A 27,237-nucleotide genomic window follows, 5' to 3' on the forward strand; every position below is an offset into this window, starting at 1 on the left:
CCTCAGATTTAAGGTAACTAAACACTATTTACTGACAGGATTTTGAAATATTTCTGAATTCATAATTACTCTTTGATGATAGGAATCATTTTTTCCTAAATTCTCTTTAGTTCATTCAGAAATGTATTTCATTAATTGAGGACTTAATGTTCCAAATTTAGCATTTACTTGGAAAATATTGTTGAATCAGCAATTTAGATTGCCAGTAGAGTCTGTATTTTGTGATTTTGTTTTTTTTTTGGTTTGGCTAGTTCTTTCAGTTTAAATCATTTAAAGAGTTCATTTCCTTACAGTGGTTTCCCCCATGCATGCAAAAAGTTTCAATAATTGTCACTTCCTAGGAAGAAGAAGTGGAATTCCTTTACAACGAGAACATGGTTAAAGAAAGTACCAACATCACAGACCGGTGGGTCCTGTCCTTTATGCAGTCGCTCGTTGGGTTCTTTGAGACCGAAATGGCAGGTATGTCTCTTTTCAGCCTTCCTCCCAGGAATAAAGATTCTCTCTTTATAATTACTCTTTTAGTATTTAATTGTTTTTCTTTATAAACACAGACTTTTTTTTTTGAAGAATAGTCAATTTACAATGTTGCATTAGTTTTTGCTGTACAGCAAAGTGATTCCGATATATATGGTTTTTTTTTTCCTTTTTCATATTCTTTTCTATTGTGGTTTATTATAGGATATTGAATATAGTTCCCTGTGCTGTACAATAGGACTTTGTTGTTTATTTAATTTATAGTAGTTTGTATCTGTTAATTCCAAACTCCTGATTTATCCCTCCCCCATCCCATTTCCCCTTTGGTAACTGTAAGGTTTTTGTTTGTTTGTTGGTTGGTTTTTTTAAATGTCCATGAGTCTGTTTCATTTTGTGAATAAGTTCATTTGTATCATATTTTATTTAGATCTCACGTATAAGTGATATCTTACGGTATTTGTCTTTCTCTTTCTGACTTAGTATGATATTCTCTAGATCCATACATGTTGCTGCAAAGGCTTTATTTCATATTATTTCATTCTTTTTATTGCTGAGGAGCATTCCTCTGTGTGTGTGTGCACGCACACATCTTCTTTATCTGTTCTTCTGTTGGTGGCCTTTTAGGTTGCTTCCATATCTTGGCTATTGTAAATAGTGCTGCAGTGAACCCTGGGGTGCATGCCTCTTTTCAAGTTAGAATTTCAGGTTTTTAAGGAACCTCCATACTGTTTCCATTGTGGCTATACCAGTGTACATTCCTACCAACAGTGTAGGGGAAGGTTCCCTTTCTCCACATCCTCTTCAGCATTAGTTGTTTGAGGGCTTTTTTTAATGATGGCCATTCTGACTGGTGTAAATGATAATTGGCAGTGTTGAACATCATCTGATGTGCCTATTGGCCATCTGTATATCTTCTTTGGAAAAATGTCTATTTAGGTCTTCTGCCCATTTTTTTTTTTCTTGTTTTTATTTATTTTTTTTTTGTATGAGCTATTTGTATATTTTGGAAATTAAGCCCTTGTTAGTCACATTGTTTGCAAATATTTTCTCCTAGTCCACACATTGTCTTGTTTTATTCATAGTTTCTTTTGCTGTACAAAAGCTTATGGTTGATTACATCCCATTTGTATTTGTTCCCATTTCTATGTTCTCTTGGAGGAGTTTTATGGTGTCATGTCTTAAGTCTTTATGCCATTTTGAGTTTATTTTTATGTATGGTGTAAATGAGTGTTCTAATATCATTGATTTACATGTGATTGTCCAGGTTTTCCCACACCACTTGCTGAAGAGACTATCTTTTTTCCATTATGTGTTCTTGCCTCCTTTGTGGAAGATTAATTCACCATAGGTGTGTGGTTTTCTAAACATAGAGGAAATTTTATAGAAATTTCGAGAGAGACAGAACACTAGATGAATAAATATTTCTTTTTACTTCTCAAATATAATTTTAAGGCTTGTTTGTTGTAGAAATGTATTGTTCCAAGGCCTGAGAGATTGGCTTGAGGGGATATCTAGTGGCCTTACCCCACCACAGACACCACACAGGCCCATGGAATCACAGGCTTCAGTAGTGGATGCCCATGGGTTCAGATCCCAACTTGTACACCACTTGTTCCCTGGGGGAAGCATCGTCTAGTCTATGAGCCTCTATTTCTATCTCCAAAAAGTACCTAGTAATAGTTTTTATAAGACTTAGATAGAAACTGTGTACATGCAGTAGCTAGCAGATAATAGGCAGGTTCTTAATAAATAGTACTTGTTACTAATATGTTTTTAATTTATTTTTAGGTCTACTTTATTAAATAAGTAGACTGGAAAAATTAGGAAATTCAGAAACACAGTAAGGAAATCGACATTTCCCCACATTTCTGTTACTTAACAACAATGAATTTGTTTTTAGACAGAGGTTGAAAAGGTAGGTAATGTTGGTTTCCTTAAAGTGGGAGATAGACAACCATAAGTCAAGGTGAGAAATTCAAGAAACTGTTAACCAGGATACCTGAGATGGGTCTGAGTGTTTATGGGTCTGATAAAGTCGGTGGCCAGTGGAGAAAAAATGGCATCCCTGTGTGCACCCTGGTAACATAAACCACCCTCGCACAGCATCCTGGGGTTGGCAGGTGCTGCTACTCAGGTACAGCACTCCAGTGGATTTAAGAGGCCAGAGCAATCAGGTGGTTCATGTAGGGGTCTTCAGTTCCTCAGCTGGTACATAGCTCTTCATGCAAAAGTTGATGCCTCTGTATTTGGCATAATTGGATGGTTAGTCCAGGAAATTTTGAATGTTTTATCAGTCATCCTAAAGGACTATGCCCACTTTTAAACATGCATAATAAGCAAGAGAGTTCCAAGAAAACATCTGTTTCTGTTTCTGTTTATTAGCTATGCCAAAGCCTTTGACTGTGTGGATCACAATAAACTGTGGAAAATTCTGAAAGAGATGGGAATACCAGACCACCCGACCTGCCTCTTGAGAAATCCAAGGGACTCCCAAGAGTCTTCTCCAACACCACAGTTCAAAAGCATCAATTCTTTGGCGCTCAGGTTACTTTATAGTTCAATACTCACATCCATACATGACTGCTGGAAAAACCATAGCTTTGACTAGATGGACCTTTGTTAACAAAGTAATGTCTCCGCTTTGCAGTACGCTGTCTAGGTTGGTCATAGATTTTCTTCCAAGGAGCAAGCGTCTTTCAATTTCACGGCTGCAGTCACCATCTGCAATGATTTTGGAGCCCCCCAAAAATAAAGTCTGTCACTCTTTCTACTGTATCTCCATCTATTTGCCATGAAGTGATGGGACCAGATGCCATGATCTTAGTTTTCTGAATGTTGAGCTTTAAGCCAACTTTTTCACTCTCCTTTTTCACTTTTATCAAGAAGCTCTCTAGTTCTTCTTCCCTTTCTGCCATAAGGGTGGTGTCATCTGCATATCTGAGGTTATTCATGTTTCTCCCGGCAATCTTGATTCCAGCTTGTGCTTCCTCCAGCCCAGTGTTTCTCATGATGTACTCTGCATATAAGTTTAGGCAGGGTGACAGTATACAGCCTTGACGTACTCCTTTTCCTATTTGGAACCAGTCTGTTGTTCCATCTCCAGTTCTAACTGTTGCTTCCCAACTAGCATACAGGTTTCTCAAGAGGCAGGTCAGGTGGTCTGGTATTCCCATTCCCATCTCTTTAAGAATTTTCCAGAGTTTGTTGTGGTCCACACAGTCAAAGACTTTCACATAGTCAATAAAGCAGATGTTTTTATGGAACTGTCTTGCTTTTCTGATGATCCAATGGATGTTGGCATTGATCTCTGGTTCCTTTGCCTTTTCTAAGTCCAGCTTGAACATCTGGAAGTTCATGGTTCACGTACTGTTAAAGTCTGGCTTGGAGAATTTTGAGCATTACTTTACTATCATGTGAGATGAGGGCAATTGTGTGGTAGTTTGAGCGTTCTTTGGCATTGCCTTTGTTTGGGATTGGAATGAAAACTGACCTATCTCTCTAATAGATGTGATAGCCCTTGAATGGCAGGGCCTACTTGCTCTTCTTGTATCCAGCCCTATCTTAAGCTCCCAGGACTTTTATATGTTCTCACGGTCCAATTGGTTGTCTTACTTTCAGCTTACAGGCTCTATACTGTGGTTCCTCGCCTGGTCAAGTTTGTGGATATTTTGACCAACTGGTATGTTCGGATGAACCGTAGAAGATTAAAGGTAAGTGCAGGCTTCTATTGGGAAGAGCAGAAAGTGCAAGAAGTATGAGAGTTGAGGAAAAATGAGAACAACCAAAAGGAAAAAGGGCGTTTTCAAATGCTCTCACTTGGTGAAGCTATCTTTTTCCTTTTACGTTGCATATTAACTGTACTGCCATGTTTTGGATAGGGGAATCCTTAAGTTTAAAAGTCATCTCACATGTTTTCAAAACACAATTATAGACACCATATTAGAGGCAAAGTCTCAGGCCATTTAGGACTGTACTGAACAGACCTGTTAAAATCAAATAATTCATGCAGGTATTTTGCAAATGTTGTTCGGTACAGCTGTGATCTTCAGATGGGCACTTCATCGCTTCTAACACTAGAGGGACAGTTACTTATTGATGATACTCTTCATTAAGCCTTTGGGGATATAGGATGAGTGAAGCATAGAGCCTGTCCCAGAACTTAAGCTATGCATAAACAGCAATGCTCCAAAACAGGGAGTGAGGTGCACCCAGACCACTGCCCATCAGTACTACCTTCAGATGTGTTAATGATAAAATCCTGTAACAAAACAGTAATTTTGTTTTGTTAAAATATATTACATACACGTGCATGTATGTGTGTGTATGCACATATATTTAACAGAACATTAAAATGTTTAAAGTAGTTATGTTATCTCTGGATAACTTAATTATAGCTGAGTTTGCCCCTTTTTATTACCTTTTTTTTTTCTCTGTAGTGAGCTACTGGTTTTAACAGTTTACTGTGTGTGTTTTTCATCCTTAGGGTGAAAATGGAGTAGAGGATTGTGTTAAGGCCCTGGAGACCTTGTTTAGTGTTCTGCTGTCTTTGTGCAGACTTATGGTAAGATGCTTGATCCCGTTCTAAAGCTCTAGCCCTGTGGGCTGCTTGTGGTGCCCAGTTGCTGCACTGTCCTCTGTTTGTATCTGTTCTCTATTTTTTCTACATTTTAAAGTCCTGTAATCATCTGTGAGTATCAGGGAAGGTCTTGAGCTAACAGCTAACCAAACAAATACATATATTGCAAACAGTATTTCACTTGAGACATGTTCCTACCAATTGAAATATTCATTAAATGATATATAAGTAAAAATTCCACCCTTAGTTTCCTGTGTCTTATTTCTGCTCTTTCACTCTAATGATACAAGCCTTCTGTTTATTTCCTAAACATACATGGAATGAGAACCTGCTTTATCCCAGGTCCTCTACCTGGTGTCTCATGTATGAGCTCATTCCTTCTTCCTGTTAAGCAGGTAGTGTTTCCCCAGTTTACAGATGAGGTTTCTGAGATTTTAGGAATATTCATTCCTCTGCAATTGACCTAACTGCCATGTGGTCATCGGCTCCTGTTTTTATTATGGACATCTTCAAGGATGTTTTGGACACTTCTGTCTGTAGTCCTACTTCTTTGCTTCATGAGTGTGTCTCACCAAGTTCAAAATGAGGTCATTTTCTTAGGGCATGTTGTATTAACCTCATGTCCAGTTCTGTGCATATTCCTCTGTCATTTCTCTAAAATGTTTCAGTTGTTTCTAACTCTGAGATCAGTTAATGATGGCTACATATGAATGACATAATGTTTTCTGTCCTTATACAGGCCCCCTATACCCCTTTTCTTACTGAATTGATGTATCAGAATCTGAAGACACTGATTGACCCTGTTTCTGTCCAGGACAAGGACACATTCAGTATTCACTACCTCATGCTGCCCCATGTTCGGTAAGAATCAAATATACCTAAGCGTCACCCGGGCCATGGGAAGGAGAGTTGCTAGAGATGCACTCATGTGGGGGCCCCAGCTCCCTGCTCCAGCTCACCCATGCCATGCCTTCCAGTTGAGTTATTCCTCAGGCTACAGAATGAGTATAAGAGGGATACTTAGGGTGGAATCCCCTGTAGAGCTGTGGCATGTAGGGTGTGGGTAGGCCTTTGGTATCGTTTTGGGGAGCTGCTATGCACTGAGCATCAGGCTCAAGCTTGCCTCTCACTGCTGCTGCTGCTGCTGCTAAGTCGCTTCAGTCGTGTCTGACTCTGCGACCCCATAGATGTCAGCCCACCAGGCTCCCCCGTCCCTGGGATTCTCCAGGCAAGAACACTGGAGTGAGTTGCCATTTCCTTCTCTAATGCATGAAAGTGAAAAGTGAAAGTGAAGTCACTCAGTAGTGTCCGACTCTTTGTGACCCCATGGACTGCAGCCTACCAGGCTCCTCCACCCATTGGATTTTCCAGGCAAGAGTACTGGGGTGCCATTGCCTTCTCCCTCCCTCTCACTATAAGCCCCCAAAACAGTCACACTATGTTTCCAAGAGCCTCCCTTGGGAAGCTAACCACACCATCACATCTCTCATCCGACTTTCTTCCTCAATGAAGCACGTTTCTTCTTTGAGATTTTCTCTTTTTAAATCTATTATCTTTTATGTTCCTACCTCTCCCAATCAGTGAGGAATTGATCGACAAGAAAACTGAGAGTGCAGTATCTAGAATGCAGTCTGTGATTGAACTTGGCCGAGTGATTCGAGACCGCAAAACTATTCCAATAAAGGTTTGAGATTTTATTTCTATTTTAAATTGCATACACCTAGAGAATTATATCTTTGGAGTATTTTCTTAATATAAAGGGCTTCCAACAATGGCATTAATTTCTTTTTGCAGTAAGGCTGTGAATGACTTAATACTAGTTAAGCCTGTTTAGTCTAGAGCTTGAAATTCAGATAGAACATGTAACATTCATATTTCTGCAGTTTAGAAGACTGGATGCTTAGTGAACTTTCCCTTCCCTTTTCTTTCTAGTATCCTTTGAAAGAAATTGTTGTTATCCATCAAGATCAGGAAGCTCTTAATGAAGTTAAGTCTTTGGAGAAATATATCATTGAGGTAAGACAGTTGATTTGTGTGATTTGGTCCAAACAGGCTTCTGTCCTTGGGAAGATTATTTTGATTAGTGTTCTTTATCAGTATATACATAAATGTAACCATCTGTGAAATCTTACAGTTTGCTTTTTGATTCATCATGAATTTTTTGCAATGTAATTAAAAAATTTTTTTTAAGAATTTGTATTTATTTTTTGGCCATGCTGGGGGCATGTGGCATCTTAGTTCTTCCTACCAGGGATCAAACCCACACCCCCTGCATTGGAAGCACAGAGTCTTAACCAGTTGACCACCAAGGAAGTCCATTCTTTAACAGTGATTTCAAGGTCCATGAATTTTTCACCTTCATTGGATCATTTATCCCTTCATCCACTTTTCTTCCCCTAGGTAATTTTTGATAATTAACAAAAAGAAAAAGCTTAGTCCTTCAAATTACCCAAGTATCAAGTAAACACTGGTTATAAATAAACACTAGCAATCGGGTACAAGACAAAGTCTCTTCTCACCCTGGCCCCTCTGTCATGTCTCATTTCCCACTTACAGGGATGTTCACTACGGTATCTCCTACTGGGTTGTTCCTAGCATTTTACGTACATGTAGACACATTTGTACATACATCTACACCCATGCAGGCTTCCTAGGTGGCCCAGTGGTAAAGAATCCACCTGCCACTGCAGGAGACTTGAGTTTGATCCCTGGATCGGGAAGATTCCTCTTGATAAGAAAATGGCAACCTACTCCAGTATTTTCCCAACCTATGCCGGGATACTCCCATGAACAGAGGAGCCTGGCAGGCTACAGTCCTTGGGGTTGCAAAGAGTCAGGTATGACTCAGCAACTAAACATCAAATACGCACATCACTGGTTTTATTTGTGAATAGAGATGATCATATATGTAGTTTTTTACTAATTGTTTCCACTTCATAGTATTACTTAAACAACATTCCATGTTAAAACATAGAGCCCTAGGACTTACCTGTTGGTCCAGTGGCTGTGACTCCACACTCCCAGCACAGGGGGCTCAGGTTCAATCAGGGAACTAGATTCCATGTGCTGCAATTAATGATCCTGCATGCCACGAACGCCCAGCACAGCCAAATAAATAAATAAAATTTTTAAATAAATATTTTTAAAGGACTCTTCCTTTAAAAACAAAACATTAGGGATCTAATTTATTCTTTTTGCCAGCTGCATAGTGTTCACTTTCTGGCTGCATCATTATTTATTTAGTTACTCTAGTATTGTTGGAAATTTATGTTTCAGATTAAAAATAAAAGTTTGTGTGTGTGTGCGCTTGTGCAAATAAATTGTTAACTGTAGATTTAAAAAATGTACAACATAAGAGTTGCGAGTTAACTCTTATGCGAGTTAATGAGGATGCAGCCCAGGAGACAGCACCTCAGATAGCTCTGAGAAGGTGCTCCTAAGAAGCAGTGGGAAAAGGTCAGTATATATGTGATTTTGGTAAAGGGGGAATACATGCAGTCAAGTACATTTTTTTCCAGAAGGTTTCTGCTAGTTTTGTGAAGCTTTGCTAGTCACGAGGAACAGTTACCACCATGAAGGTTTTTGGGGGCCTTTCCATGGGGAGATTCAAGATAAAATCAGCTCCTGAAAACACCTATCTAAAGACCTCTCCTGCCAGTTTTTCCCCAAGCACAGAATGTCTCATTTCTGCTGTCCACCCTGAACTCCTTTCAGGGGGTTAGTGAAGGTCAGCAGCTGCAGCAACACAATTTAATCCTTGTACAGGTATGCTATGCTATGCTAAGTCACTTCAGTCGTGTCCAACTCTGTGCGACCCCATAGATGGCAGCCCACCAGGCTCCCCCATCCCTGGGATTCTCCAGGCAAGAACACTGGAGTGGGCTGCCATTTCCTTCTCCAATGCATGAAGGTGAAAAGTGAAAGTGAAGTCGCTCAGTCATGTCCGACTCTTAGCGACCCCATGGATTGCAGTCTAAGAGGCTCCTCTGTCCATGGGATTTTCCAAGCAAGAGTACTGGAGTGGGGTGCCAATGTACAGGTATAGGTAGATGCATGTGTGCTCAGTCACTTCAGTCACGTCCCACTCCTTGCTACCCTATGGACTGTAGCCCACCAGGCTCACCTGTCCATGGGGTTCTCCAGGCAAGAATACTGGAGAGGGTTGCCATGCCCTCCTCCAGAGGGTCTTCCCAAGGGGATCGAACCTGTGTCTCTTGAGTCATCTCCTTTGTTGACAGTCAGGTTCTTTACTACTAGTACCACCTGTGAAGCCCAGATAAGTCGATGGCAGGTGCCAATTGCTAGTTGACAGTGTGGATGTTGGACAGGTTCTTAAAAGTGGAGTTGTGAGGTCAGAAGTTTAAACTGTCTTGTCAGTTGTCCTCCCAGAAAGCTTTATCCTATGGTGTTTTTAAATGAAATATATATTTCAAATTTCATTTTTATTCCTTTCACAGATAATATTTAAGGATAGAAAATAATTTCTATATTTGGTTTTGAATTACTTGAGAATTCTGGATAAATAGAGTTTATAAAACTCTTTAGAAATTTAAAAGGTTATAACTAAGGAAATATAAATTCTGTAAAGAATGCTTAAGATACGGATAAAAATAGAATATACTTAAATATCTTGAGCACTCTGAGATCAAATAATATAGTAATGTATAATGGCAAAATATTTCCATATAATTTGCTTCAGTTGACAATTCCATGATACTTCATTTTCTTATTTCCTGCTGTGTAGTCACCATTTCCTACTACATTAGTAATCCTTAACTTGCTAGCATGAGGGAGACATGAAATACTACAATTAACTGATTCTTCTGGTTAATTGACAGTTAAATTGCTTGAGCAAAGGTTACCCCTGAGACATGAAGTCCATATTTCTAATGCTACAGTCCTTGTTAATTGAGTTAGGGTTGTGTAGTCATCACCACAATTTTGTAGAATTTTCATCACCCCAAATAGAGACCCCAAATTATCATTCATGCATCATTTCCCCTCAGGATCCTACAGTCCTGTTTTCTGTCTGTTTTCTGTCTCTGGGTGTGCTCACTCTGGACATTTTCTGTAGATGAAATCATACAATATGTGGGCTTCTGTGTCTGGCTTCTGTGACTTAGCACCAAGGGTCATTCATGTTATAGCACGTATTAATGCTTCTTTCCTTTATGTTGCTAAATGATGGCCCACTAGGTGGATATACCACATTTTATTTATCCTTTCATAGTCGATCAGCATTTGGGTTATTTCCACTTTTTGGTTATTGCTATAAATATTTGTATTCAAATTTTTGTGGACATATTTTCATTTGTTTCGTTTTTGTTTTTGCATGTCTATCAAATACAGGAATTGAATGTTCGAAAAGTTACATTATCTACAGATAAAAACAAGTATGGCGTTCGCCTAAGGGCAGAGCCAGATCACATGGTCCTGGGGAAGCGTCTGAAAGGAGCTTTCAAGATGGTAATGACATCCATCAAACAGCTGAGCAATGAGGAGCTGGAGCGGTTCCAGGAAAATGGTGGGCATCTGTTTCACTGGGGGGCACCATTTGTGTCCTCAACCTGATGGATATCTCGTATTTAGCCTCCTCTTTGATTTCTACTATTACAGCCTTCCCTTAAATTAGAACTTTTTTTTCTGTTCATAAAAATATTTATTATGAATAATTCTGCTAATTTATTTTTTTAAAAGTACAAAGAATAAAAATGACCCATCACCCGTCCTTTTAATGTAGATTGAAATTCTGATTTAGTTCACTGTTAAAATTCTGATTTAGTTCATCCTATATACGTATGTAGTCATATAATTATAGCTTTACAAATGGGAATCACCCTGTAATTTATTTCACATTTTTCACTTTTTTATATTTACATTATTTGGTTTTCATTTTTACTGTGTTTTGTCAGTCTTTAAAATGCTATTTCAATAAGTGTTGCAAAAATTTTCCTTCCTGTGGATACCTGGTATTTTTTTAACCAGTCTGGTATTGTTGGTGCTTTCAGTGTTTCCATTCTTTTAACAGTATAACTAATATTCCAGTGAATATTCTCACAGGTAGATGTTTTGTGGAATTGATTCATTCTAGCTAGGTTTAGGGGCTTTCCTCATGGCTCAGTTGTTAAAGAATCCGCCTACAATGCAGGGGACTCCAGTTCCATTCCTGGTTCGGGAAGATCCCCTGGAGAAGGGATAGGCTACCCACTCCAGTATTCTTGGGCTTCCCTTGTGGCTCAGCTGGTAAAGAATCAGCCTGCAGTGCAGGAGACCTGGGCTCGATCCCTGGGTTGGAAAGATCCCCTGGAGAAGGGAAAGGCTACCCACTCCAGTATTCTGGCCTGGAGAATTCCATGGATTATACAGTCCGTGGGGTCGCAAGAGTCGGACACAACTGAGTGGCTTTCACTTTCACTTTCAGCTAGGTTTCTACTTGAAATCATTGAGTCAGATGGATAAACTGTAAGTTACCATTGAATTCTATAAGTGCTAATATGGGCCTGGAAAAATCTACCCTAATGAGAGAGCAAAACCCTTCAGATTCACCACCCAGTGGTATAGAGTGTTACCCTTGTCAGATGTTGCTTGTAGACAAAAAGATGACTTGAGTTGCCAGAATGAAGACCAGAAGATATTCAAAGAAGAAAGTTATCTTTTAATTTTAATTCAAAATTGTAATTTTTAAACACTTAAGTATTTTTAATGAAAGGGATTTAGCATTGAGGTTTGGAGCTTCTTCCAAAACTGTGTCAGAACTTAAAATGTTTCTGTGAAATATCTAGAATACATATTTTGTTCTCAATTGAGCAAGAGTGGAGTCATTCATTCAGCAAATATTTTTTAAAGCCCTTCTGTTTGTTGACACTGAGAACATAGAGTTGAATAAGACAGACATTGTCCTTACCCTCATGGTGCTGGTAAACGCTAAAGATGTATGAATATAATCATATTTTTGATAAGTGTGCTGAAGGAAATCTTTAGGAAGCTGTTCCAGGTGCCCAGGAGTTCTGACCTCTGCCATGATTAGAATCATGTATGGTCTGATTATAGCTATTTGACTTCCTGCAGCAATCCTAGGGTACAAGATGTTTGATTGTTTGGGTTCCCTCTGAAATTGAAAATCATAAGCATGGAAATGTCATGAAGAAAGATTTAAGGATTCATAAGTCAGATGAGTAGTTATGGAAATTGGGGGAAATGTCCATAAGATTCCCCAAATTTTTAGATAAAATTTATAAAACATTAGAGACTAGCAACTAAAAGTTGAATCAGTACTAATTCAGCTTGATTTGTTAAATTAACAAAATCTTTGATCAGCCTTCAGGTCATAAATCTCAAGTTGTTTCACCAATTAGCCAAAATATTAAAAATTCTTGAAATAAGCTTTATTTGAAACTGAAAGCCTGTAGTTTTTAAACTGTAGTTTCTGAGTGAACTGTTCCATATTGATGGAAAGCAGTTTTTAGAATACAGCGACATAAAGTGAAAATGACAGCCCATTGCTCAAAGATCCAGAAGATTGTTTTGTGAATTACTATAGTAAATGGTATGGGAAATGGGAACTGCCATCCTCAGCTGTTTACATGTTCTGCCTACCATGAATAGGTATGATGCTCATACCTTCACGCTGTCTACCTCTTTTCACCCTGACTGTACCCGGATAGGCAGGTAGAAGAACACCAGGGATTTACCACCTTTGAGTGGTAGGCCTAAGTCTAGCTTGACTCTACAGACTGTGCTTTCTTCATTGTAGCTTGCTGCTTATGTTTATGATGGGGATTCATTTGTTGCCTCTGGCACATGTTTTTGGATCTAGGACCTTATATACAGCAGTAGATATTGGTGATATAAATGGCCTTAAGATAGCATGGTGTAGTCTAAGGAAAGTTTATCTCATCCTTGACTACAACAGTAGTCATGAGTCAGTAAGAGTCAGTCAGTAAGACATAATCTCTTAAAGACTGTAGCTTGATGATTTGAAGTTTTTATTAGAGAGTGGCACGGTATATTGGTAGCAGGGCAGCTTCAGGAGTGGGTTACTGATTGAGTAACAGTGACAGTTGCTTTTCCAATAGGGATCATTGTTGTGGAAGGCCATGAATTGCATGAAGAAGATATCCGTCTCATATACACCTTTGATCAGGCAACAGGTGGAACAACACAGTTTGAAGCACATTCGGATGCCCAGGTATTTTTCTATTCCCTAGAACATTTACCAAAAAATAAGAACATCAGAGGAAAAAAATACTCACCCATGTTCCTCCAGGGACAGAGGAGCCTAGTGGGCTGCTGTCTGTGGGGTCGCACAGAGTCAGACACGACTGAAGCGACTTAGCAGCAGCAGCAGCATGCTCCTCCTGACAGTATTGGCAGCTTGTCTCAGGGTAAAATGGCTTTTATTTTAGATTGGCCTTATTAAACTTCTCTATTATAGCTTCTTGACATATGCATTTCTTTAATGGATATATAAATAAATATTTTGTGACTTTATGCATGCCAATAAGTGCTGGGTCATACAAAAACATGGAAGATGTAATCCTACCCTTCAAGGAATGGGTCAGTCATGGAGATAGAAAAGTAAATCTGTTCTTATTATTCTACTTGGTAAGTTATCTGGTAGAGGTAAGTACAGGGAAGGGCTAAGTCTGGGGTAGAAGTGGGAGTGGTTAGAGAGCATCCCTTGAAGAGGATGTACAGACAGTTGTGGATTCTGGGGTCTGGGTTTTTTTGTTGTGATGGATCACAGCATCTCTCTTCACTCTTGACCAGACTTCTCCAGACAGATAGATTGTAAGATCTCTAATGTGAGAGTAAGGGACCTGCTGGAGTTCCTCTGTGCTTAATATTCCACATATGGGGGATGATGGAGAATACCTCGTGTGAGTTTAGTCAACCTTTACATGAGGTCTTTTTTTTTTTGGCCACATTATGCAGCTTATGGGATCTTAATTCCTCAGTGAAGGATTGAACCTGGGCCCCCAGCAGTGAAAGCACTGAGCTCTAACCACTGAACTGCTGGGGAATTGCCATACACAGAGTCTTAAATATGATGTAGACAGAACTCCACGTGGGCAGACAATGTAAGGAGCTGAAGGTGAGAAAACTACAAAAGAAGGAATTGGGGCCAGGGAAGAAAGTTTGTAACCAGCAAGAAGATGTAAATAAGAGAGGCCGGAAGAGCTTGTCTATACTTAAGGAAATGTTGTCTTGTGATACTTCTGAGTTTCTTAATGTAATTTGTGTATTGTGGGCCATGGTTACCCTGCCGTGACTTATCCATTTTCAGTTTACCTCCTATGCATCTTCATAAAATGGAGCAAGTTTGTTATCTTTGAGTGTCCTCAAAAATGTAAATGGGGATGGTGCCTAATTCATATATATATATATGTATTCCCCTCTATAATAGAAGTGATACTGTCATTATTGCCACATCATCATTGACAACCTTTATGACAGAGAAGATGAAATAGTGGATAAAGTTGACAGGAAGGTGGCAATTTTAAAAAGTATTGTGGCCCATTATAGAAATTGTATCTTGAATTGCACAAACCAACCAGTGGATAGAATAGGTCATGGTTAAAGAAAACAACGGAGATGGCTGCTTTGAGGTTCACTTGTTTGTGGTGAATCTGTTATGAAAAGTCACACTGCTGTACTAGCTTCATGATTGGTGATTTTATTTATGAGCAGAGTTGATATTATTTATTAGAAAGCAGAGTTCCATGTTGTTGTTGTTGTTGCTCAGTTGCTAAGTCGTGTCTTACTGTTTGCAGCCCATGGACTACAGCACACCTGCTTTCCTTGTCCTTCACTATCTCCCAAATTTGACCGAAGTCATCTCCATTGAGTCAGTGATGCCATCCAATCATCTCGTCCTCTGTTGCCCATTTGTCCTCCTGCCCTTAATCTTTCCCAGATTCAGGATCTTTTCCAATGAGTAGACTTTTTATCAGGTGGCTAAAGTACTGGAGCTCCAGCATCAGTACATTCAGTGAATATTCAGGGTTGATTTCCTTTTGGATTGACTGGTTTGATCTCCTTGCTGTCCAAAGGACTCTCAAGAGTCTTCTCCAGCACCACAATTCAAAAGCATCAATTCCTTGGCACTCAGCCTTCTTTACAGTCCAGCTCTCACATCCGTACGTGACTGCAAGAAAAACCATAGCTTTTGAGTATACAGAACTTTGTCATCCTAGTGATGTCTCTACTTTTTAATATGCTGTCTTGGTTTGTCATAGCTTTTCTTCCAAAGAGCAAGTGTCTCTTAATTTCGTGGCTGCTGTCACCGTGCACAGTGATTTTGGAGCTCAAAAAAATAAAATCTGCCACTCTTTTCACTTTTTCCTCATCTGTTTGCCAGGAAGTGATGAGACTGGATGCCATGATCTTTGTTTTTTGTATATTGAGTTTTAAGCCAGCTTTCCACCCTCTTTCTCCATCCTTAAGAGGTTCTTTACTTCCTCTTTTTCAGCCTTTACAGTGGCATCATCTGCGGTTGCAGCATTTCACATGATGTGCTCTGCATATAAGTTAAATAAGCAATTTGACAATATATAGCCTTGACATATTCCTTTCTCAATTTGGAACCAATCCATTGTTCATGTCTGTTCTAACTGCTGCTTTTTGACCTGCATACAGGTTTTTCAGGAGACAGCTAAGATGGTCTGGTATTCCCATCTCTTTAAGATTTCTCACAGTTTGTTGTGATAAACACAGTCAAAGGCTTTAGCATAGTTAATGAAACAGAAGTAGATGGTTTCCTGGAATTCCCTTGTTTTCTTTATGATCCAGCATATGTCAGCAATTTGATCTCTTGCTTCCTCTGCCTTTTCTAAATACAGGCTGTACATCTGAAATTTCTCAGTTCACATACTGTGGAAGCCTGTCTTGCAGGATTTTGAGTATTACCTTGCTAGCACGTGAAACGAGCACAATTGTATGGTAGTTTGAACATTCTTTGGCATTGCCCTCCTTTGGTATTGGAATGAAAACCGACCTTTTCCAGTCTTGTGGCCACTGCTGAGTTTTCCAAATTTGCTGGCATATTGAGTGCAGCACTATAGCATCATCTTTTAGGATTTGAAATAGCTCAACTGGAATTCCATCACCTCCACTAGCTTTGTTCATAATGATGCTTCCTAAGACCCTCTTGACTTCACAGTCCAGGATTTCTGGCTCTAGGTGAGTGATCACACCATCATGGTTATCCAGGTCATTAATATCTTTTTTCTATAGTTCTTCTGTGTATTCTTGCCACCTCTTCCTAATCTCTTCTGTTTCAGTTAGGTCCTTACCATTTCTGTCCTTTATTGTATCCATCTTTGCATGAAATGTTCCCTTGGTACCTAATTTTTTGAAGAGTTCTCTAGTCTTTCCCATTCTATTATTTTCCTCTGTTTCATGGTATTGTTCATTTTTAAAGGCTTTCTTACCTCTTTGCTCTTCTTTGGAACTCTGCATTCAGTTGGGTATATCTTTCCCTTTCTCCTTTGCCTTTTGCTTCTCTTTTTCTCAGCTATTTGTAAGTCCTCAGACAACCACTTGCCTTCTTGCATTTCTTTTCCTTGGGGATGGATCTGGTTACCACCTCCTGTACAGTGTTACAAACCTTCATCCATAGTACTTGAGGCACTCTGTCTACCAGATCTAGTCCCTTCAATCTACTTGTCACTGCACTGTATAATCATAAGGGGTTTGATTAAGTCATACCTGAATGGTCTTGTGGTTTTCCCTACTTTCTTCAATTTAAGTCTGAATTTGGCAATAAGGAGCTCATGATCTGCGCCACAGTCAACTTCAGGTCTTGTTTTTGCTAACTGTATAGACTTTCTCCATCCTTGGCAACAAAGAATATGATTAATCTGATTTCAGTGTTGACCATTTGTTGATATCCTTGTGTAGAGTTGTCTCTTGTGTTGTTGGAAGAGGGTATTTGCTGTGACCAGTGTGTTCTCTTGACAAAATTCTGTTAGCCTTTGCCCTCCTTCATTGTGTACTCTAAGGCCTAACTTGCCTGTTACTCCAGGTATCTCTTGACTTCCTACTTTTGCTTTCCAGTCCCCTGTGATGAAAAGGACCTCTTTTTTTGGTGTTTGTTCTAGAGGTTTTATAGGTCTTCATAGAAGCAGTCAACTTCAGCTTCTTTGACATTAGTGGTGGGGCATAGACTTGGATTACCATAATGTTGAATGGTTTGCCTTAGAAGGGAACCAAGATCATTCTGTTCATTTTTGAGATTGCACCCAAGTACTGCATTTTGGACTCTTATTGACCATGAGGGCTACTCCATTTCTTCCAAGGGATTCTTGCCCACAGTATAGATATAATGATCAGCTGAATTAAATTCTCCCATTCCCATCCATTTTACTTCACTGATTCCTAAGATATCAGTGTTCACTTTTGCCATCTACTGTTTTACCACGTCCAATTTACCTTGACCTATGGACCGAACTTTCCAGATTCCTATGCAATATGTTCTTTACAGCATCAGACTTTATTTTCACCATCAGACACATTCACAACTGAGCATTGTTTCTGCTTTGGCACAGCCTCTTCATTCTTTCTAGAGCTATTTCTCTGTTCTTCCCCATTAGTATATTGGACACCTACTGACCTGGGGGGCTCATCTTCTGGTGTTACATCTTTTTGCCTTTTCATACTGTCCATGGGGTTCTCAAGGCAAGAATACTGAAGTCGTTTAAGTTGGTCTCAGGACATCTCCTGTGAGCAACACCCTTCAGAAGAAAAATGAAAAGTTGCACCTTTTTCTCCAGATGAGAAAATAACTGTTTACAACGGAGGACTCAAACTATAAAGAGACTAATTTCATGTCTTTGACTCAGTTTTGTGATTGAATGGTGCTGCATTATAGACTTCGGAGAATTTAAACACCATTTTGCTGAGTTTGAAAGAACTGTTTTTTCTATGTTTGATTGTCATGGTGTACACTGTTCATTCCTACAGGTTTTGGTTCTCTTAGATGTCACCCCTGACCAGTCAATGGTGGATGAAGGAATGGCTCGGGAAGTCATCAATCGTATCCAGAAACTTCGCAAAAAGGTCAGTTTGTGAAATTAAAGATAAGCTACTGTTTAGAGTTTTGTTTTGGTTTTTGTTTTGCTTGTTGGGAAAGAGAGGAAACACGGGTAATATAAACCACAGTAATTTATTATTGATTATCATTGATCTACGATCCATTCAGATTATACTTCTTAGGCCTCTTTTCCCTTTCCTTGTTCACTCCCAAGCTAATTGTGACTCTTGTTTCTCTGATCGGAAGCTTTCTGTTGACATGTGCTCCTTGTCTTCCTTTTTCAGTTCCTTAGGGCGTCCCCAAAACCATCTTCTGGATAGGTAGTCCTCCTGGCTGGCACATATGGTTATCAGAGATGACAGCAAACACCTCTGAAGAAGAGTAGCGGTGCGCTCAGTGTGGAAGGGTTCTTAGCTCAGGGGAGAGAGAGATTGTTGGAATTGGATGGAATGAGGTGGTTTTCCTCATTCAAGAAGCTGAGAGCCAGAGCAAGTGCACAAAACCCATTGCCTTCCCTTACTGGGTGAGAGAGCCAGAGAGTTTCTATCTCAGGGAGGGCCCCCCACAAGTTGTCCTCATCTGGTCAGGTTTTTGAGACTGAGTTCAGGGTCTGAGGTAGCCACTCCAATAGATAATGGTGTGCTTATGAACTATGTCTCAATTAAAAGCTTTGTGAATTCTTGCTTTTTTTCCCAGAGAATTTGTCAGGATATCGTACCCTTCCATAATGATTCAGTGTGGGATCATCAGCTCTATTTAACAGTGTTTTATGTTTTAATTGACAAGTGTGCTTCCCTTTTAAATTTTCTTTTTGTGTTTTCAGTGTAATCTGGTTCCAACTGATGAAATAACAGTTTATTATAAAGCAACTTCTGAGGGAAAATATCTGAATAATGTTATCGAAAGCCACACAGACTTCATATTTGCCACCATAAAGTCTCCTTTGAAACCATATCCAGTTCCTATATCGGATGAAATACTTATTCAAGAAAAAATGCAGGTAAGTTCTGAATTCTGTTGAACTAGTAAGTGATTTAGGATTAAATTTTAGGTCATATCTTGATGTTCTCTCCCCTGGTAGCAATTAGTATAGTTCTTAGTCTTCTCTGGAGAATAGTGAATAGGATTAGAGAGTGAGGTCTAAAAGAGAAGAAAGAAAATTAGAGCTATTCTCTTGGAAAAGGTAACCAGGACATACATAAGAAACTATAAAAATTAGTATTGTGTAAATAGCACTTGACTTGAAAAGCAGTTTACTTTTATGGTAATAAGTTACACATAGAATTACAATTTCATTTCTTGTTGGTACATTTTAGATGTAACTGTGAAATCTGACCAAGATATGAAAAATATTGGCCAGTAATTCAGAAGTATATCTGAAAGAAATTCTTTTCTATATCAGTTAATCATATATTCAGTCATATGTTCCTTGTGTTGATCCTATTTTGTATGGGACAAATGGAACAGACAAGCAGGCCCTGAATGTGACTGTCTTTTCAATGGGAAAGAATAAGATAAAAGCGGGGGGAAATGTAGCTCTTGGCTGTTTTAGTAATTAGATTAAATATGCTCTCAGAATTGTGTAGAGCTCTTATTCTTGCTGAATAGTTGCTATCTTAGTTGGTGACACTGATCCGATGCTGTAGTTACCCAGTCACATTTTCTCATATGCTTAGTTAAAAGGGTCTGACCTGGAAATTACACTCACCAAAGGATCTTCCACGCATGGCCCTGCTTGTGCATATGTCAATCTTAACATTTGTACAAATGGCAGTGAGCAAGGTAAGAGTAAATGAATTCCATAGTTTTTATTTTATTTTTTAGTTAAACCTATGAATGTTTTTAAGGCTATTATAAGAGAATTGGTAAAAAAAAGTAAATGATTGAACTTCCACTTCTAGGAAGTGAAGTAAACATACTTCTAGACATGATATATAAAAGCAAGCATAAGAAGACTCTTAATGGTGGGGGGAAGAAGGCAAACCAACTAAGAATCTTGGGATCAAGTAAGAAGATGGAAAATTCCCTAGTTTTTCTTTTTGCTTCATGTATCCCAGACTCGGAGCTGAAGAAGCTGGCAACCATGAAAGACCAACGGGCATGAATATAAACACCCCAGCAGAATGTTCACAGGTGGCACTAGTGGTAAAGAACCCTGTGGCCAATGCAGGGAACAAGAGATGCAGGTTCAATCCCTGAGTCAGGAAGATCCCCTGAGGAGGGCGTGGCAACCCACTCCAGTTCTTGCCTGGAGAATCCCATGGACAGAGGAGCCTCTTTGGTACAGTCCGTGAGGTCGCAAAGAGTCAGGCATGACTGAAACGACTAAGCACGCACGCACACAGAAAATCCTGCTGTCTCTTCAAGGGGAACCTAGCAAGACAAAAAAACGTCTAGACCATAACTGCTCTACTCCAACCAACTACAGAGAATAAACTAGGCTCCACTACCACGCACTCCTTATTGCAAAATTCAGACTTAAATTGAAGTAGGGAAAACCACTAAACCATTCAGGTATGACCTAAATTAAATCCCTTATGATTATACAGTGGAAGTGACAAATGGATTCAAGGGATTAGATCTGTTAGAGTGCCTGAAGAACTGTGGACAGAGGATCGTAACATTGTACAGTAGGTGCTAATCAAAACTATCCCCAAGAAAAAGAAATGCAAAGAGGTAAAATCCTTGTCTGAGGAGGCCTTACAAATAGCTGAGAAGAGAAGCGAAAGGCAAAGGAGAAAAGGAAAGATATACCCAGCTGAATGCTTAATCCCAAAGAACAGCAAGGAGAAATAAGAAAGCCTTCTTAAGTGAACAGATACCAACGGAACATTTCATGCAAAGGTGGGGATGATAAAGGACAAAAACAGTATGGACCTAACAATGCAGAAGATATTAGGAAGAGATGGCAAGAATACACAGAAGAACTGTACAAAACATGTCTCATGACCCAGATAACCACAACAGTGTAATCACTCACCTAGAGCCAGACATCCTGGATTGTGAAGTCAAGTGGGCCTTAGGCAACATTACTACAAACAAAGCTAGTGGAGGTGATGGAATTCCAGCTGAGCTGTTTCAAATCCAAAAAGATGATGCTGTTATAATGCTGCACTCAATAGATCAGCAAAAGTGATTTAATTGACTAGTCTTTTCATTATATGGTACCAGGCAGTTAGACATACATATGCAAAAATTGTCCTAGACCTAAGTGTTACACCTTGTCCAGAGAGTAAATTAAAAGGGATTACAGGCGTAAGTATGATACTATGAAACATTTAGGAGAAAACAAAATTTTTAGGATTCAGAATTAGGCAAAGAGTTTTTAAGACTTAGTAATAAAAGTCCAATTCATAAAAAGAAAAACTAGGAAGTCGAACTTCTTCAGAATTTTAAATCCTGCTTTGGGAAAGATCCTGTGAAAATGATTAAAAAAAAAAAAGCTATAGATTAGTAGAAGATCTTTGCAAACCACGTATACAACAAAGGATGTATGTATGCAGAATATATAATGAACTCTTAAAAGTCAGCAGTTTTTAAAAATTTAATTAGAAAATGGGAAGACATGAATAGACATTGACCAAAGAAAATATATAGATGATGTTCCCCTTGACTTTTCATTCAAATTTAACTTTTTTTTTTCAGTTTCACTTATATTTGTGGCTTTTTAGGTGGAGTATTACTTCTGGAAAATCCAAAAGGAGATAATAGGTTGGACCTTGTAAAACTGAAGAATGTTGTTACTAGCATTTTTGGTGTAAAAAGTACAGAGCTGGCTGTCTTCCTTGGTGAAACAGGTATGTGGGAAGTCAAAGGTATTCACCTGTGTCCTTTGACATGAGGTGAATCAGTGAAGATCTTAATTTGGTAACAGTTATGATACATAACCTTTGCCTTTTTTCCTAACTCTGAGTCAGGGCTGGCCTCTACAGTACTTCCTGCCTGCCCTGTCTCTTTGTGCCTCCTTTGTGTGATGTGGCTGATAGAACACTGAACTTAATAGGAGATGAAGATTCTAATCTGCTGTCTTTCCTGTTAGCCATGTGATGTATTCTAGGCTTCAGAGACTTCCCTCCTGAGTTTTAACTTTATTAGACATAGTATCTGCATCTTAAATCCAAATTCTCAATAAGACAAGCCTACATAAAATTTTAAAGAATTATAAGTGCATTTCCTCCTACTGTCATGGGTTTAACTGTGGTACTAGCACCCCACCATCTCTACCCAAAAAAAGATATGTTGAAGTCCTCTTCCCTACCCCCAGTGCACTCAAATGTGACCTTTGAAAAACAGGTTCATTGCATATGTATTAGAATTAGTTAACATAATACTAGAGTAAGGTGGGCACTACCCCAGTATGTGTCCTTATAAGAAAAGGGCCATGTGAAGACAGAAACAGAAGGCTATGTGGTGACAGGGACAGAAATTGGAATTAGGCAAACCTGCAAGCCAAGAAACACCGAAGATTGCTGGGAACCTCTAGAAGTTAGGAAGAGAAAAGAAAGAATTCCTTTACAGGCTTCAGAGGGAGCATGGCCTTATTGACAGATTCTGAACGTATCACCTTCAGGAAGCTGTGAGACAATACATTTTTGTTGTTTTAAGCTGTCTTGCTTACCTCACCCTCCACCACTCCCCTCCTCGGTTTGTGATTACTACAACAGCCATAGGAAACTAATACACTCAATTAATAAATTTGAATGTTCATTTTGTGAAATGTCTAAATAGCTTAAAAGAAGAAATCTAAGTGGCCAATAAAGAAAACACTGCTCTACCTCAATAGTAGAAACCACAATGAGGTACCGTTACATGCAACCAGATTGGCAAAAAACCAGAAAAATTTCATAATATCAGATGTTGTCAGGGATATTATGTAATAGGAACTGTCATTTAATGTTGGATTATAAATTGATAGAAGCAACATGAAAACCATTTGCTGTTGTATCATTTAAGGCTGAGTAAGGGACACAAACTTGATATGGGAGAAACTTGGAAAAGTAAGATCTAAAAGACAGATGGTTCATTGGAGGATCTGGGGAAAAATCTCTGACCCAGATCCACCAAGGGAAGCTGGTAAGTCAGTCAGTGGACAGCTTGGATCTCTGTCTCAAGTCATTGTAAAATAAGAAAGAAAAAGACTGGAACACGTCTGTCTAGCCACGTCTAACACTGACAGTCTGTGGACTTGCAGAAGAGCTTTGCCAGAGAGTTGCTCTTGTACCTGGCTCAAAAGATGGGAGCTTACAGGAAAGGTTAGTGTGGGTTGCTTGCTGTCCCCTCTGACCCAGCAAGTGGCAGCCTGTGAAAGCTGAGGCGTGCCTGGGCCCCACATTGACCTTTAGGAACATAGTAACTATAACTAATCTTCTACCTCAAGCAGTGTTTAGCATGGGTGTGCTCAGTTGTATCCAGTTCCTTGTGTCCAACTCCCCTTTCCTTCTCCAGGGATCTTCCCAACCCAGGGATTGAACCCACGTCTCTTGCGTCTCCTGCATTGGCAGACGGGTTCTTTACCATTGAAACAATATTTAATTGTATATAAATGAAATTACACTATGTCTGTTCTGTGTGTCTTGCTATAGTTGACTATATTCATTAGTCAGTTTACCTTCTGACCATAATTTTTTTGACATAAGGTTTCTTTTCATGGTAAGTTTATGTAGGAAGAAATTTTAAAAGTAACCTATACTATGGGGCTTCCCAGGTGGCACAGTGATAAAAAATCCACCTACCAATGCAGGAGACACAAGAATCTCAGGTTTAATCCCTGGATTGGGAAGATCCTCTGGAGTAGGAAATGGCAGCCACTCCAGTGTTGCCTGGAAAAGTCCATGGACAGAGGAGCCTGGCGGGCTACACTCCGTGGGGTCACAAAGAGACAACTGAGCGACTGAGCACATGCATAGTATGGAGGAAAAAATACTAAAGGGGGAAATTAATTTGCTTTATTTATAAGTTATGAATATTATGTTATTTTGCAACATTAAGATTTCCTACTATGTGCATGTCATTAATGTCTAATTTTATAGAAAAGGCAGTGTTCTTTAATAAATGTAAATTAAGTGGAAAGCGTCACTATAAAGGTACATGATAGTTTAATAATTAAGTAAGAAAAAGTGAATGACTTCAGCTCTGAACTGTTCTCCCTAAAGAATGATTGTTTTTTTTGTTGTTGTTGTTATTTTTAGAAATAAAAAACCAAACCAACTTACTGAATCTTAGTGGGAAAACACTGTGTGTGACTGCAGGATCAGCGCTGTCTGTGGTGGACAGTCCTAGTACTCTTCTCTGTCAGTACATCAACCTACAGCTCTTGAATGCAGATCCACAAGGTGCGTACCTCCCTCAGCTGTGAACACTCAGCGGGCAGGTAATGGAATGCTAGGTGTTAAGATTCCTTTAATGTTCAATCTTTCTGATTTATATGGATTTTTCAAGTCAGTTTCAACTTAGTAATTTAAAATGTACGCCCACGTTTCTTTGGGGGACACTCATGGCCTGTTTCTTTGGTGTGTTTATGTAGAACACCCGTCCATCTAACATGGTTAGGAAATAAGATAAATTGGTTAGGTAAAAATTACAGCCAAATGAAGCTGAATTGTCTAAGTGCCAGACCATTGTAATTGGTAATTTTTCCCCTTTTTCTCTTGAAATATGTTCTGAGAACTGTTGTAAGTATCCACACCTTAATCAGCAGACTAGATCGACACTTGTTTTTCCTTGATATTTTAAGATCCTCATTGTGCACATTTATTACTGTCTTCATGTGCTTCGTTTGACTGTTTACTGAATATCTCTTCCCTAAACTCCTGGGCTCTTATACTAATTGTTTTTTCTTCCCTTTCTTTTCTATTTCTACAGTGAATCCCACTCTTGTACCCACGTCTGGCTTTCAAGCCTGTAGCTCTGCCCAGTAGAGCTGGTCACCACCTCCAGTAGGGATCCACCAGCGAGAGGGTGAACTCTCAGGATTTAAATCTTTTTTATCTTTCTATAGAGTGTTTAATGGGAACAGTAGGCACTCTTCTGCTTGAAAATCCACTTGGACAGAATGGGCTTACCCACCAAGGTCTTCTGTATGAAGCTGCCAAGATGTTTGGCCTCCGGAGCAGGAAGCTAAAGCTGTTTCTGAATGAGACTCAAACAGAAGGTGAGGAGATTTTAGAACATGCTAATCTTTTTCATTTTTGTTTTTATTTTCTTGAAAATAGATTTTGATACCATCAATCATTTGTAGATTATATGTGTAAGAGATTATGCTATTGTTTTCTTTTACTTTTTTGCTATCTCCAGAAATTTGCCATATTGTGAATATTAATAATAATTAAAAGGATGATTACTTTTTGTTTTGGAAATAAATCTAAAAATATATAATGGTATATTATTAAAAACATACGCTTCTAGGTAAGTTAGCTTGTTTGCTGATCCCAAAATTGTCCTCTTCCCCGAGAATCAAAATGATCACTGTATCTTAAAATAACAGCTTAAAGGAAACATAACTGACTTTATGTGCCTCCTCCTTTACAACTTATAAAGCATGCCTTTTCTCAATGAGCTGCATAAAAATGTGAAGAGTTAGGTCATTAGTTGACATTCTCCATTCCATAATTGAGAAGACAGAGTCAGGACAAGACACGGGCTAGTGTCTTTATTTTATTTTATTTTTTTTTAATTATTTAAAAATTTTTATTTTGGCAAATAATGCTTGTTGCAGAAAAGATACAAATAAAGGTTTGTGCTATGCTTAGTCGCTCAGTCGTGCCGACTCTGCAACCCCATGGACTGTAGCCCACCAGACTCCTCTGTTCATGGGGATTCCTAGTGTCTTTAAAGATAGGTTTTCTCTTACTCCCACTTACATCATCCACTTCTGTGATTTCAGCTTCTGTGGCTGTTCCAACAATTTCTCTATTGACTTTTTAGCCCTCCCCTTGTGTTCTTTTCTATAATCCCGTTTCACATGGGTGTTCATTTTAATGCTGATGCTACTGGAATCATTTCCTCAAATAGCTTCCCTTAATGGGATCTGTTTTTTTCTGATTAATAGCCATCCTTCTTGTCATCCCAAAAACCTTTTGTCACTTCATCCTTTTATTTTTATAGCCTTATAGCGTGGGATTTATTGGAGTTTCTAAATCAAGATTTGTGTCTCCCAGCACTGGTGGAAAGTTACTAGACATTGTCTTTCCCAAAGTAGTCATATCTTTGATTTTCTGAAGTTTGAATATGCTGTTCTTGAGTATAAATTTTTTGCTATAATGCATTCTGCGTTTCTGTTACAGTTTTTGATTTCTAACATTTCCTTTTAATTCTTTCTTAGTATTTCCATCTTTGTGCTTACATACCCATCTGTTCTTCAATGTTGTCCACCCTTTCTATTAGCATCCTTAACATTAATCCTAGTTATTTTCAATGCCCAGTCTGATAATTTCAAAATCTCTGTCACATCTGAGTCTAGTGGTGATGCTTGCTTCATCTCTTCCTACTGTGTTCCCTTTTAGAATAACTTGTGATATTTGGTTGATAGCAGTGTATGATGTTTTGGGGAAAGGGAACTGAGGTAAGGTAGGCCTTCATTGTAAAGTTTTATGTTTATCTTCTAGGAATTAGGCTATAATTGTTTATTGTTGCTGTAGGCTCCAGAGGCTCCAATTTCCTTCTGTTGTTTTATGGTTTCCCTAGAGATTCCTTTTTAAATATGGTCAGAGCTTTGCACATCCTTTCAGCTGTAATACCCTATTATACAGGAGCCCTTCTGATGTAGTAGAGTATGAGGGGAGGAGAAGTGGCAAAAGTGTTCTATAATTTTAAAGTTAGTTTTCAGTCTTTAGTGGGCCTATGGCCTAGAGATGGGTATTTCTCTTTCTCCAGGTCAGTTAGGCTCTGGTTAAAAAGAAAAATAATAGTTACTGATAAGGAAGAAGCTCTCACATTTTACTGGGACATTTTTTCTAGGAGCCTTGTGCCTTCTTTCTCTTCATTTCCTCCATTACCGTCACCTTTTGTGTTCAGTTGATTTTTTTGTATTGTACTATTCTCTCACTTCCTTTTGTGATTTTTTCTCTTAAGATGCTAGTGTTTACCATGGGGATTACAACTAACATGTGAAAGGGATGGGGAGCCTGGTGGGCTGCTGTCTATGGGGTCGCAC

General features: G+C 38.9%; 1 protein-coding gene across 1 annotated transcript in view; it reads left to right on the top strand.

The window, feature by feature from the left end:
* IARS (isoleucyl-tRNA synthetase) overlaps positions 1–27,237 on the top strand; it is an 80,942-nt gene that overhangs the window by 49,949 nt on the left and 3,756 nt on the right. Inside the window, 14 exon segments of the mRNA XM_010835998.1 lie at positions 342–462; positions 4,096–4,187; positions 4,961–5,038; positions 5,793–5,914; positions 6,635–6,737; positions 6,986–7,069; positions 10,403–10,577; positions 13,129–13,241; positions 18,017–18,112; positions 18,910–19,086; positions 19,763–19,868; positions 21,758–21,883; positions 24,275–24,418; positions 25,084–25,236. Of these exon segments, the coding sequence (XP_010834300.1) occupies positions 342–462; positions 4,096–4,187; positions 4,961–5,038; positions 5,793–5,914; positions 6,635–6,737; positions 6,986–7,069; positions 10,403–10,577; positions 13,129–13,241; positions 18,017–18,112; positions 18,910–19,086; positions 19,763–19,868; positions 21,758–21,883; positions 24,275–24,418; positions 25,084–25,236 (1,690 nt within the window).

Source organism: Bison bison, unplaced genomic scaffold (genome assembly GCF_000754665.1).
Source record: "Bison bison bison isolate TAMUID 2011002044 unplaced genomic scaffold, Bison_UMD1.0 scf7180017864057, whole genome shotgun sequence".
Classification (NCBI taxonomy): Eukaryota; Metazoa; Chordata; class Mammalia; order Artiodactyla; family Bovidae; genus Bison; species Bison bison.